This window comes from Diprion similis, chromosome 14, assembly GCF_021155765.1.
Source record: "Diprion similis isolate iyDipSimi1 chromosome 14, iyDipSimi1.1, whole genome shotgun sequence".
Taxonomy (NCBI): domain Eukaryota; kingdom Metazoa; phylum Arthropoda; class Insecta; order Hymenoptera; family Diprionidae; genus Diprion; species Diprion similis.
Window position 1 is genome coordinate 9,822,671 of NC_060118.1, and position 14,084 is coordinate 9,836,754.

At 36.5% G+C, this 14,084-nt stretch overlaps 1 protein-coding gene across 1 annotated transcript in view; it reads left to right on the forward strand.

Moving 5' to 3' along the window:
* LOC124414778 overlaps nt 1-14,084 on the forward strand; it is a 166,956-nt gene that overhangs the window by 87,095 nt on the left and 65,777 nt on the right. The window contains exon 2 of the mRNA XM_046895842.1: nt 11,948-12,140. Within this exon, the coding sequence (XP_046751798.1) occupies nt 11,948-12,140 (193 nt within the window). The remainder of the gene's footprint in view (nt 1-11,947; nt 12,141-14,084) is intronic.

The following is a 14,084-nucleotide window of genomic DNA, read 5'->3' on the forward strand; positions in this document are numbered from 1 at the left end:
TTGGACCCTTCGAAACTTCGATGTTTTCTCAAGTACGATTTTTTTACTTCAAGTTTCGCCGCCAAAAAATCCTGAACTTGGCGTTTTTGAAACTTTTCAAATTCAATACCATCGATTTCTAAATTCAAGCATTCTGGATAATTATTACACAGTTAATAAAATTTAAAAAAATTCAAACGTCGTTAGAATCGAATAAAAATTCATTACAAGAAACTTCTCACGGTATTTACAATTTTTATTACTTCATATTTACTGGCAATTGCAATATTAGTATCGCTGCTCCATTAGTTCAAACATTTTCCCAAACATCGAAGACAGTTTCTATTATTCGCGTAAAAAAATCTACCACAGACTTCGAACTCGTGACTTAAATAGCTGATAAGAAAAGCATAAAAAGCTTATCATTCAGCTTATCCAACGAGCTGAAGAAGAATTGACTGAGATTTTTTCCAACTACCGGAAGTGGGGAGAAGCGTTGGTGAAACATTGAATAAACGTGAGGAGAAGGAGGAGGAGGAAGAGGGGAAAAATAAAAAATTGGGAACGAGTTTGAGACGGGCGATCGAGATTGGATCGTTAAAAATGTGTTTTCGACCGGGACGCAATGATCAAGGACTTAAATTTATCTGCGTGAGAGTTAGGAATCCTTGGTTTAAAGTATAATCTGCATTTCCGTTCGATTAGGTTGAATTAACGACGTGACGTCGACTAAACGAAGAAACGATGACTCGGACTAAACATTTCGCTCAATTTCTCGTCATCGTTGCTTTTTCACCGGCACTTTTGATCGCTCAAGGATCGTTGTTGCAATAAATAGTTAAGTACACTTACGCGTGTGCTGAGTGCACTTTAGTTTAAACCGATAAAGCTCCGATATAATGCAACGTGACATGGAGAAGAGCGATTAGCTTGGCTTTTATTTCACACTCCATATACAGCTTTGCGCTCGAAATAGAATTGCAACGTCGCATCACTTGACGCACGAGTATTTATATGCATGTATAAAAAGTACTCGAAACAGCCGGTTGAAATAACGAAGTGAAATATCGCGAGAAGAAAAACGAGAAGAATATTATAATTGGACGAATGAATTAAATTTTTCCTCGCGTTTTACGCAACCTCGGAATTTTTAATGGCGGTTTTCGAATATCATCAACAAAAGAAAAGGAGAAAAGTAACTAATGAAAATAGTTTGCAGGTAGTAGATTGTAAATTTTTTTTTTATTTTTATTCTTTTAGTTGGGGTTGAAAAACGAGGCTCGAAATCGACTTTTACGCACGTCACTTGACGCGCAAAAAGATTAATCATCTGTAAAGCATGTCGTCGAGGGGTTTTCACGCTGCAGGAAATATAGCAGGTAACGAAATCAAGTCGAGTAATCCGATTCCTGATCCAGCAAACTCGTTGCGAAAAAACTACCACGTGACTCATTGCCGCAGTGGTGAAAAGAGGGAGAATTATTGAGGAGAAAATTAAGGATGGAAAAAGTTGAAAAATTTTTCTCATTCTCTTTATCAAGTTTTTTTTACTATTTTTCCAAAATTTATTTATACATCGTTGGTTATTAATTCGTTTCAAATTTTTCAGAAGCTTTTTTTCTTCTATACGAAAACAATAATTTCTAACTGAATTGACAAATTCTGTTGAAAATATTATATATACAGAAACATTAGTTTTTGAATAGGAAGAAAAAAAAAGAGCAAAAAATTTTATCCCCAGAAAAAAACTTTGGCGCAAATAAATAATTTCTTTTTTCTTCCTTCCTTTTTTCTTACTTTCTTAACGGCACTTAAAGCCTTTATTAATTCTCCTCTTCAATTCGCATTACTGAAAACGATTATTCCGCGACCTAATAACGTCGACAGCAACGTCAAGGGTGATACAGCGATGCTGTGCATGCAATAAAGCTGCCGCAAGCTCGTTGAGTGAAATTATTGTTGAACCAGCTGAAGGCTGAAAACTGTGGGATAGAAACGCTAGATAGCAGAAGGCAGGCCGCTACACCAGCATCAAATTACAGGACGTAACTGCTGTTCCAGGGATCAGCCAGCCTTTCACGTTGATGGTTATTATACCGGTGACTCGGCACGATTTACGCAAATTTATCTGCGAATAACGCATATCAAGGATTTCGTCCTGTCGTCCGTGTATTTCCCGCGCCTCGTTATCCGGTTCTTTTGTTAAGAAAATCTATGCATTCTTGCGTGGAATTTTGTGGTTTGGTCGATCGTTTCAACTCGTCATATTATCGTATTCCAAAATCACATCGTAGACCGAAAATTCCTTGGCGAAAAATTAAACTCGTTTGCAAATTATTATCAGCACTCGAGTTTCGAAATCTGATATATTTAATGGTACAATAATTTCAACGAATTTTCACTAGATTTTTTACTTCAAGTCGAGTTTTCAAAGCATTTTTAGAAAAAAGAAAAGAAAAACACTGAACCTCAAACTCAAAACAGAATTACAAGCGGATACGTTTGAAATACGGAATTTAAAACATTTCTTTCAGGCTTGAAGATCTAAGGGAAGATTTAAAATATTCCCTTTCAACTACTTAGGTTGGATCTATATTTAAAAGTATTTTCAAACTTTCCGTCCAACTTAGGAAGGTTGGCGAGTCGATAATCGATATCCTTTGCTTCTTTTTTGCTAGGCAGAAGTGATAAAACTGCTATTGAAAATTTTTCGAATTTAAATATTATTAGGCAAAGAATGTTTTCTGAAAAACGCAAGAAAGTGTATCGACAGAAAGAAAGAGATCACGTGGGATCGATAGAAAAAAAAGAGAAACCACCTGCTTCAATGAAGCTTATAGGCACTTGAACAAATACACAAAAACTTGAAGATTTTAAATAAAAATCAGGGTTATTCAATCTTCTGTTAAGAAAATTTTGTTACGTCTATTTTTTTTTTTTTACATTTTGTAAAAATCATGCCTACAGCTTCAAAAATAAGATATCGAAGTTTCGTTTCTTCCACGTAATTGATAACAGAAAAAATAAGTGTAGAAAAAATTAGATAAAGTTTCCTTGTGTAGAAATCAGAACAACGATATTTCGGATTTTAGGCAAATTTCCCGTTTTTCTCAAACATTTAAACAAATTTGAACAAACTTCAATTTCGTATTTAAATCAATTTTATTAAAAAAAAAAAAGGTCTTTTATTAGCTGAATAATAAAAATCATCTTAGATCTTCTTCAATTTAAAAATATCTATTTGCTGCAAAATCAAAAATCCCAGATACGAAATATTTCTGTAAACTCGTGCTAGCAAAATTATAAAATTGTTATTATTTCTCCTCAGACAAGAAAAAAAAACTTTAAGGGGATGAGATTGTATTTATATATATATATTTTTTTACTATAATTTTGACGCTTAAAAAGCAAAAATAAAATTATCTCAATCCACGTAAAAAAAAGAAAATAATAATTCTAATTTTCCGAGCTGTGTAATTTGACTATAACAAGTACATAGAATACCTCATAATAAAACAGACCGTTGAAATTTGTCGAATCTCGATTCACTTGATCTCCTCGAGCGAGAAAAATTGAACCTCGGGAAATTGCCGTCAGGTAAAAACGACGAAGATTTCTTTCTAAACACAGGAACACACGTGTCTTTCCCCCTGATAATTCCCCTCGGGAATCGGTCTGGAACAAGTCACTCTCTGTGTACACGCGAGGTGAATTCTGTGATAGGAATCGTCGATCGAGCGCCGTTTCCTCTAGGTCTAAGGGTCCAGGGATGAAAAAAGGGGCTGGCAGGGGGGGTGGGGGTGGTGGTTAGTGGTAGGGGGTCAGGGTGGCGACGACGCCTCTCCGATCACTCGCGTTGGATCCTCCACCTCGCTTCGGGGGTTTCAGGGGCGATCGGAAAACCGGGCCATGTATTCATGGTGCGGATTTCAATGCCCTCGACAGTTTGGTCACGTTTTACAGGCGTATAGACAAAAGTTGATTCGGTACTCGGGATGGCGTGGGTTGCCATCTACGATCGTCGGGGGTGGAGGGGGTGAGAGGGCGAAACTTCCTTCCTCATATCTACGGGGTCGAGTTTTGTTGGCTGCAAGCTCGACTTTCGGGCGTTTCGCATCTCGAAGTAACCGCCGCCCCTCGGGAGGCGAACTGAACCATCGAAGATTGCATTACGCTCGGTGTTTTTCAATAAACAATGCAAAGAATGTACCGTAGAATGCGTCTATCCACGAAAATTGAACCAACGTCGAAGTTTGTTTGTTCACGATTTTATTCAAAAAGTTTGAGGCTTTTTTTTGCCAATTTCAAAATATTGTACTGGATTTTTTCGAAATTCTTTTTTTAGTCAATTTGTTTTGCTCAGGATTTTTTAAAACTAACATGCTGACAAATTTTTTTTCTTACATCCAACACACGAGTTTTAAATCGTGGCCAAAAAACTTTTTGCTCGTTTTCAAAAATCATAAGCAAAACAAGTTCACTAAAAATTACTGTGAACAAATTCAGTGGACTGTTTTTGCAATTCCCAGAATTGCGTAAAAATTTTTTCGACGGAATTTAAAAGCGTGAGGGTCCGAGGCTGGTTGATCTGGCGTGGAATGCCCCATACACATGTATTTAAACAAGTATGGAGAAAATTAGCAACTTTACTACGAAGATCGATCCCGCCGTACCGTCGATCGTAACATGATGAGAAAATTGGTGTAAACTGTTATATGGTTCATTCTCTTAAAGGACGATTGAAAAATTTTTGGTTAAACGAAAATTTGTCCGCACAATTTTATCTCGAAATTATCACGTGACTTGGATAATTTAAGCTAATATTTTATTCAGACAAATCTGACGATATTTCAATAATAATCTTATCTTTAACTTTTCGAGGGGCGGGAGAAACGAGAAGTAGGGGGTTGAAGGGGGAGGGGGAGGATATTACGAAGAGAAAATGCAATTCTAACTCGTATTGAGGATACGCAAATTTGCCCCGGCTGGTTGGCAAATTAGGTTTCTCTCAAACAATTAGTCTGCACCCCTTTTCATCCCTGCGTGCAAGTAATACCCTCTGATATTAGCCGAAACGAGAGTGAATTTATTTTTCTTTGCGGTTCTTTCCTCGATATTCAAAGATCGTGACATTTTTGTAATTCGTGAGATTATTTTTTTCCCCCGAGACGAAACGCAGTGTTCAATTTTTCCTGATTATACTCCTTGTTTGCCATTTTTCTTATGTATATGTATATACCGGGTGTCCCAGAGAACCCTTCTCCACCCCTTCTAAAATCTGAGGAACTAATTTTTTTCAAAAATTTAAACCGGAAGTTAATTCTTTTAAATATGACATGCATATTTTTATAACTGGTTTGGATTTGGTGATCGTTCAGCACCAAAGTTCTTTTGATCCTAAGTAATCGGATTGAAGAAGAAACGACAGTGTTTTCCGACCATTTTCAGTCTCTTCGTAATTTTGTTACTTGCTTATTTCTGATCGAATACGGCTCAGAGTTTTCGATAGAATACGTAAGGTGGAGAGGTCGTCTGGGACACCCGGTATATAGACGTCGATAATTCTGTGTCCGAGGTTTTTAATTTCTCATGGTTCGTACGCTTTTTCGTTTACTCTCCATTTCTTTCTTGCATGTGAAATGACAAAAAATTAAAAATAAATTTGTACATCAATTGAATGAAAAATGAATTACTGATTGCCGAAGTTGATTGACGGTGAAATATTCGAGCTTTTCAAGCTGTATGTGGATATAAAATAGGTTAAGATTCTTTCGGTGATTTTTCTTGCATAGCAGATGTTGAAGAGGAAAAAAAATAAAATAAATAAATAAAAAACTAACTTTACTTACGAAATAATTGTTAAGTTACAATATCAGGAGGAAAATTTTGATAACATTCGAGAAATTCGTATCGTATATGTCTTCAATTAGCGATTGGTAATGATTTTTTATGTAGTTTTGACTTGAAAAAAAAAAAAAAAAAAAAAAAAAAACGCTGTGGATACTTTTCAGATTTTTTGATAATCGTCTCATTTACTTATGATTTTTGAAAACGAGCAAATCGATAGCCCCAATTGAAGAATGTGAAAATATTCCGAAAAATCTTGCTTTATCTACCAAAATTCTTAAGCCTTGACCCAGTGTGAACGGACGTTTGCTTCTAGTTTTTCTTTTTTTTTTGATTTTTTCTTCAAGAAAAACGTTGAATAATTAAAGATTTTCATAAATGAATCAGGATTTTCCAATTTAGGCTATCGATTTGCTCATTTTGAAAAATCATAAGTAAATTTGATGATTTTCAAAAAATTTCATAAGAATCCAGAGTGCGTTTTTTTTTTTTTTGCAAGACGTCGGTGGATTTGGGGTCGAGTGCCTCTATAGTATTACGGAGTTGTAAGATCATGGATGAAAATTCGCGAGATGACGCGGGTTTGTTTTCCACCGTATCAGCCAAATACTTGTTCAAAGACGTTTCCTCGAGTACCTAACTGACAGCGAATCGGGGACAATGACAATAGAGGCTACAAACTTGCAGAAACTGAACCGAGAACTAGGAAGAGGCAGCAGCTTCGCTGGATCTTGAGCTCATCTTCGCTCTAATCCCGAATTCTCAATGGCACGGCTCGGCGCCGCGAACATCCGAGCATTGCAATGGCAGCCATGCGCGCTTTCGTTTCCTACTAGCGAATTGTTCGACAAGTTAATTAACTGCTTCGGTTGTGCGAAACTCTGTTGGTGGAGAGGAGAGGAGAGGGGAGGAGAGCCGTTGCCCGTTAACGAACCATTGGAGCACCGGGTTTCGCGAAAAGCTGAAAAGCTGAAAAGCTGAAACGCTCGACTCGAATCCGAAATTCTCCGTTCGGATCGTCTGCCAATTTTTGACAATGAATTTTGATTGCTCGGTAACCGATTCCTCGAGGATAGGGTTAATATTTTTGTCAAGGGTTTTCGATCGAAGGTCACTAAGATAATCCCAAAATCAATCGACGTTTCGGCCCTGAAGAAGACTCAACTCGGAACTATGATTTAATTGAATTTCCAAATTTGTAAGAAATGGAAAATAGAACCGTTCTAGTCTCAAAATAAATAAATTCAAAATGAAAAATAGAACCATTTCAATCTGAATATTGGGGGTCGCTAATTACGAATCTGAAATCAGATTTTGAAAATTCAGTATATCGAATACAATCAGCGATCCCATAAACTCAAAATTCAAAATTTTTGTGTACCATATTGGATCCACCATCTTGAATTTTGTCGTGAATGCAAAGCCTAGGTTAACCCGAACCGTAAAGTTTTCGGCATTGCCGCGAATCTGTGATGTTTCTACACCGATATTAGCGCGAGTGGTTAAATTTGCAAGCTCGAAAAACTGGCCAGAAGCCAAAGAGAAGATCCGAAACCCGCGAGCGGAAGAATCATCAAGAAGATGCATCGAGGTCGCGGCAAACTTTAGATCCTCATTTATTCCGAACAGATTCTCAATGAGAAATCTGCTGAAATAAATCTTTCAGGCAAAAGTGTCGCTATAGTGACGTTTTTTTTTTTTTTCTCCATCAGAAAACATCGTTATTTGATTGAAATCAGTTCAAAATACAAATACAAAATATTCAAAACTTGTCGTGATATTCATTTTACAATTTTGTTTAGTATATTATAGGTAATTAAAAGCCTCGTATCTGGTAACAAACAGGATTAAAAAAATAATTCACAAAATAATTCACAAAAAAAATAAAAAATATTAAAAAACGTAAATTTTTTCACAAATTAGTAAATATTTGATCTCATTGAGTAAGTCAATCCATGCAGTACAGTTTGATTAAATTTTTTATTACACTCCACAGATGTGATTAACAATTAAGATTATTTTTTAATGAAAAAGAAAACAAACAAAAAAAAAAAAAACTGTTTTCAAAGCTTAACGAATCAGAATTATCGTTAAATAATCAAAATATCACCTTTACAGTCCATTGAATGAATTTCGTTTCGTTTCACCGGTTAAATTTATCTCATAACTGTCAATTTTTTTTATTTATTTTTTTTTTGTTTTTCCCTCCGATCGCTATTTTCTTTTTCGTTTTCTCTTATACCTGTCAAAGCGGTATAGATACGATGCGTTGACAGGCGGCTGACGGGTCTCTTCTTCTGATTTAGCAAATGCGAAATCACGCAGCAACGATTTATCGTGCAATTTTCTATAATTTTACAACAGTCGTATAATAATAACAACAACAACAACAACAACAAATAAACGACCGTATAAAACTTCGATATACGCAAAAAATGAAACTAGAATCCAGCTGTTTCGTGTCACTGCTGATATTCTGTCACTTTGTGCGTAAGTTTTTCTCGCTGTTTCGTTTACACGATATTCTATTTTCCTGTATTTTCTCCCTCGTCTGATACTGGTTTTTTTTTTTTTTTTTTCTCTTTCTTGCGTTTCAAATTTTTGCAAACGTGGGTAATTTTTTCCGGGGGTTAAGTTGGCACGAGGGAGTCGCGGGAAAGTGTGTACTGACGTATGTATGTATTATTTCGCTATCGGCATTATACCTTCGTATGTTCTAGACCATCGACATTTATGCCCCTCATAAAACTGCGGGGGGGGGGGGGGGGGGGGGGGGGGGGGGAGAGAAAATGTGCATTTTTATCACCCGAAGAATCTCGCACGTAACATACGCTCCCCGTATGTTCTACGTGCTCCAGGTTTGTTCCTATTTCTCGATCATGTAAATGGGACCTGAATCCATTATACATATCCTTTATATATGTATACGTATACGTATATACGCGGTGTTCATGCGCGATAGAGAAACAATTTCACTCTTCTCTCAATCCAAAGACGAAAAAGATTTGTACAAAACGCGATTGTTCGACGAGCGAATAGAGATTTACGGTGTTGTTGGTGTTTTTATTTATTTATTTTTTTTATTTTTGGCTTACGGAAACAAGTAAATCCGCGAAGTTTTATTTAATATTTTATTCATGAATTCTTCTCATTCCTATATATATATATATAATGTCGAAATTGAGAATTTATTCGATTTTTTGTCATGTGAAATGTTAGAGGAGTTTATTTTTTTAAAAGCTCAAAATATTACAAATTTATATTAAAAAAGAAATTTACTCGAGGTAAATCAATTTTGATAATTTGATAATTTGAGAAATTTTTCAACGACGAAAAAAACATCTTATCATTCACAGGTCATTTCCTTTCTGTTTTTTTTTTTTTTTGTGTCTCTCTTCTTCTTTCCCAGCCGTTAATGCTCCGCATTTAACACAAGGGTTAAAATTTAATCCGCACTTGCGAGGGAGAAATTTTTCTTTTGTTGTTGTTGTTTGTTTTTTTTTTTTCTTTCCTGTCTTCTTCTTTTTTTCCACTCAAATTCGACCACTTCTCTGTAGTGGAAAAATTTATCCCACGAACGGGTGAATCATTGATAAGAAGAAAAATCTCTGTTCTCATCCCTGACTTTTCCTCTCTGCTTGTGCAGAGTGAAATCCGGATTTTCATCGTGGAATAGTGTCGAAGGGAATTGTGTCGAACACAAATTTATGCTAATAATAACGTGGGATAGAGTGCAGGTGGTGCAAAGATAGAAAGAGAGAGATAGATAGAGAGAGAGAGAGAGAGAGAGAGAGAGAGCTTTCAACAATTCTCTCTGCGAAGAATAAAGGCCGAATAAAAGCTCGGCGAGTGTTGAATTTGTAAAGGATTGCCAGGCGTTTGAGGAGAGAGAGAAAGAGAGAGAGAGAAAATTTTGTCAGGAAAATGTCAACCGGTGAAACGACATGTGAATACGTCAATCAATCAAAAATTCTCACAGCGTGTTATACGGTTAGAATTTGGGGGTGCATATTGTCTCGTTACCAGCAACCCCCTAGAATTTTCAATGAAATTCTGTAATTTCGAACGTTTTTTAAAGCTCGAAAGAGGGAGGAATAAAATAAATGAATGAAATAAATAAATAAAATAACAAAAATTAACTCAAACATCCGAAGAGGAAGTAAACGGAATAGTAATCTTGATTCTGCAAACAAGACTTTCGTGCTTTTTCGAAACTGAAAAGAGAGAAGAGAAGGGTGGTCAATGGAAATAAACGACACTTGTCACGGGTGATTGGGTAATCGGTTCCAGTGCCAAATCCAATCACACGTCCGAGACATAGACGTGAACGACGGACGAATAAGGGTTGTTTTTTTTCCTTCGGGCAACCCTTGTCATCGTTGTTAATTGTACACCGGAGCTTTCGCTTCTCGTATAACGATCAAACGCGATGTTAATTTCGATTTCAATTATAAATTTTCTTTTTCTTTTAATCACATTTTAAATGAGGATTAAGTTGAATATTAAAAAATACAAACATGTCAGAGAAGTGTTTCCGTTAATTTGTAGAAAATTGTCTGCTAAATAAAATGAGCAGTCACAAAGTGAAATCGAACGAATCCATACTAGAACCACTTCGAAGCGTTTTGCAATAGATGATCGATATCTAAACTCATATCCACACTTCCGGTATTTTCTACTTTTATCTTTTCATACAGATATTCGCAATTTGGAATTGAACAATACAAAAAAATACTCAATGCACAACTATTTCGTAATACAATAAATAAAAGTTATCAATTTTCAGCCAAACGATATCCTTAAAATCATCTCGATAAACGTGAGAAGTCAAAAATCGATCATTACCAAATATTAAAACATAGATCACATATAAACGTCTAACGATAATCGTACGTTTTTTTTTTTCATAAACATTCAAGATAAACGCAGAGAGAGATGAAAAATCTCACAAAAAAAATACAAAAAAATAAAAAAAAACAATCAATCAACAGAAAACCACCCCTAACACAATCAATTAAACGGACGTCCCATGATCCCTCAATTGGTTTAAACGGCATGTAGATATCCTGTGGACGGATTATATTACGCGGTGCGGATTCGTGGACGAAAGTTATAAAATCGCGGCACCCAATTCGAGCCGAGCGTTGTAGCAGAAATTGCGGGGGATGATGGTGAGGGTTGATTATTAGTTTTGGATTATCTGGCTCCAGACACGCGTCACGTTTCACCATCTACGTGACTGACCTGGGTCAAACACTTGCAGGTCCTCAATTGCGGACTGATTTCCCCGATGAAAACTATCCCAGGATGTGTATAAATTCAACGCGCGCTGACTACTACGTGCAGCAAACCCCGCAAATTTCGATTCTCGAGTTACAACCGCGATATTGATGCTTTCGAATCGGCGGAAGAGCTCGAATTTACGGTTATAAATGCCAGCTGCATAATATAAACAATTTGAACGCAGTGAAACGATCATTCCCTGCAGGAAGAAAGAATTCGGGGATTTATTGTACCTACAGAATTGTCTGCATTATTTTTTTTTTTTTTTCAATTCATTTCATTTCATATTGGTTGAAGAATATTTCAATAAGACCTTGGAACGTTTTTTTTCGAATTTAAAACATTTGTTAAGCATATGTCCGTCGCATTTGATTCTGACATCATTTTGAACTATTTGAATAATTCTCTGATTTTTAATTTATAGATTAAAATTTTTTTCTCTCACGATATTGAAAAGCATTGTAGAACATTCGGATAAACGCAGGAGATAAAAAGTGAATTAATCCTACTAGGAAATGACGAACAAATTTGTAATTCACAGGGGGTTGAAATTCGTGAACTTTGAGGGTCGCGTTGCGGGGTCGGGAAATAATCGTTTTTCTTAATTCGCTGCACACCTCTTGCTAATTGGTATTCCCAGACACGTAAAGTGAATAAATTTAGGGCGGAAGCAGCTGCGCGCAATATTTCACACACACGCCTCTCGCACACTTTATACCGAAATATTTTTGCCAAAACAGAGGTGGCGGTAAAAAATTCGTCGATAAAGCTCCTCCAAAGTGTAATATACCGCGCTAATTTGTTACTGACGTAAAATTTTTCTCCTTTCTAATTTCAGGCAGCAACGATCAGCCCTCGCTGACGATTGACTTACACGCTGAGAGGGGGTCAACGGTGGAACTACCCTGCGCCCTTAAGCTGCCGGAGTGTGGGGGACTCCACAGCATAAAGTGGTACTGGGGGGCGACGCGGATCTTGATATTCAGCGAGGGGGTGGGATTGACTCGCAGCAATGACGAAATATCGCAAAGGTGAGGCAAATTCAAGCAGACGCCAAGAGTCAGGGAAATAGAATTATAAAGCACTTTTACCGACACTTATTGTTAGCCAAAATGCGAACTTTTAGCGGTGGTGTGATATTTATTTCGGTGGTAAAAAATTCTAGAAAAAGGTTTGTGTCTTCGCTAAGTGTCGGTAAGATGTCGGTATAGGAATCTGTTTTCCGAACCGGTTTTGCTATTTTACTTACAAAGAGAGATAGATGGCAGCAGAACGATCTAAAATCGATCGAGAAACAATTGGCTGGACCGTCCGAATGAAAAATAGCTAATGAGGGTGAAAAAACCGTTTGAAACATCTTTAATATTTTTATTCGATCCAATGACAGTGAACGCGAATTAAAAAGCATCTCTATCGTGTGATAGAAATGGATGAATACGATTAGTTTAGTATAAACCACAATTTATGAGATAAGAATTCACAATTAGAACATTCTAAGTTTTTCAACTATGGTGTTTTATACAAGAGTTTTATGATTTTCGGCCGATTTTCTTCACCACGTAAAATTCTCCAGAGACTAAATAATATCGGTGATATTTTCTCCAAACTATTTTTTTTCTCCTCTTTTTCTTATACCTGTTGATCCGGACTACCGTGCAGATTCCATTAATCCGGATAAAGCACGGTGGAATCCAAAATTTGAAACATAATTTGAAAGTTCGTGGAAAGCGTTGACATTTACAGATAATCTCGGGCATGAAATGAAACTTCATTCAATGATTCTATTGACGAGAAGTTAATCAGCGTATTTGTTAGCCAACTCTGGATTCCTGGCGGCTCTAGTTTTATTATCTGGGTTTCGTCAATGGCAGCCATTATTCTAAATTAAACTGGGATACTCTATCCCTCTCCTCTCTGTCTCTCTCTCTCTCTCTCTGGGGCTCATTGAGTTAGTTCAGAATCGAGCCAGAGCCAAAGCAGCCCCATAACTAATTTCGCCTACCTTATTAACGAAGCCAAGCTCTAAGGGTGATAGTAAAGGAGCAGTTTTGATCCACCGATAATGTAATCTGCAGCCCAATTCGCTCTTCCTTCTCAATTTTAATTGTTAAAACGATATTTATTGCCCACGGTCAAGGAGTGAAATGGATACTTTGTTACTCGCACCTGCACGCGCACGTGTCCAGTTGTTCAATCAAAAAAAAAAATATCTCTTCCAATTTCCCCGAAAATTGGATTTTTTTAATCACGGTTGTAATTTTTTTTTACTAGATATTATAACTGCCAAAATTTTTATGTAATATTCTCCCAGAATTTTAGTGACGGTCTCTACGACTAAAAATAGCACAATATCGTTCAAAATAATTTTTACAATTTTAAGAACAACATGATTAACAATCGTAAATTTCATTCAAACATAAGTTTCACGCAAAAAACTTTCACCAATTTCCATCTAGAAAGCTGAATATCAAATCTAAACTTATGAAATTCATGCTTACTTTAATCAATACCGGATGTAAAAAATTTTCATCTTTGAATATGTATATATATATATATATCTTTAAAAGATATGAAGTTTTTAGAAAAATTTCAAATAAGAAATAAACAATGTCGACCAACCTGCAGACTAGCGAAAAAAATGATTAGAAAAAACGAGAGAACGAGCTACACAATAAATCTCAATACCTGTAAAATAAGTTGAGGTGAAAAACAAAAGAAAAAAAAAAAGGTCAAAGCGTTATCTCGGAATGTCGGGGATTCCGATCCCGAGGGATAAAGCTCTGGCTCGTAATCAAGGCGTCCGCAGCTTGCACGCCTCTGAGGAACGAACACATGAATGAACGTTCAGCCCGCAGGAATAGAATCCAGGAAGGCGAGTTTGTTTCCGGTTTTCCAAGGAGTCTTCTCGCCTCCGGATGACCCCAGGCTCAGCAACTTTTACGTATTGCTAACGAGCCCAGAGCCTGTAGCTAACT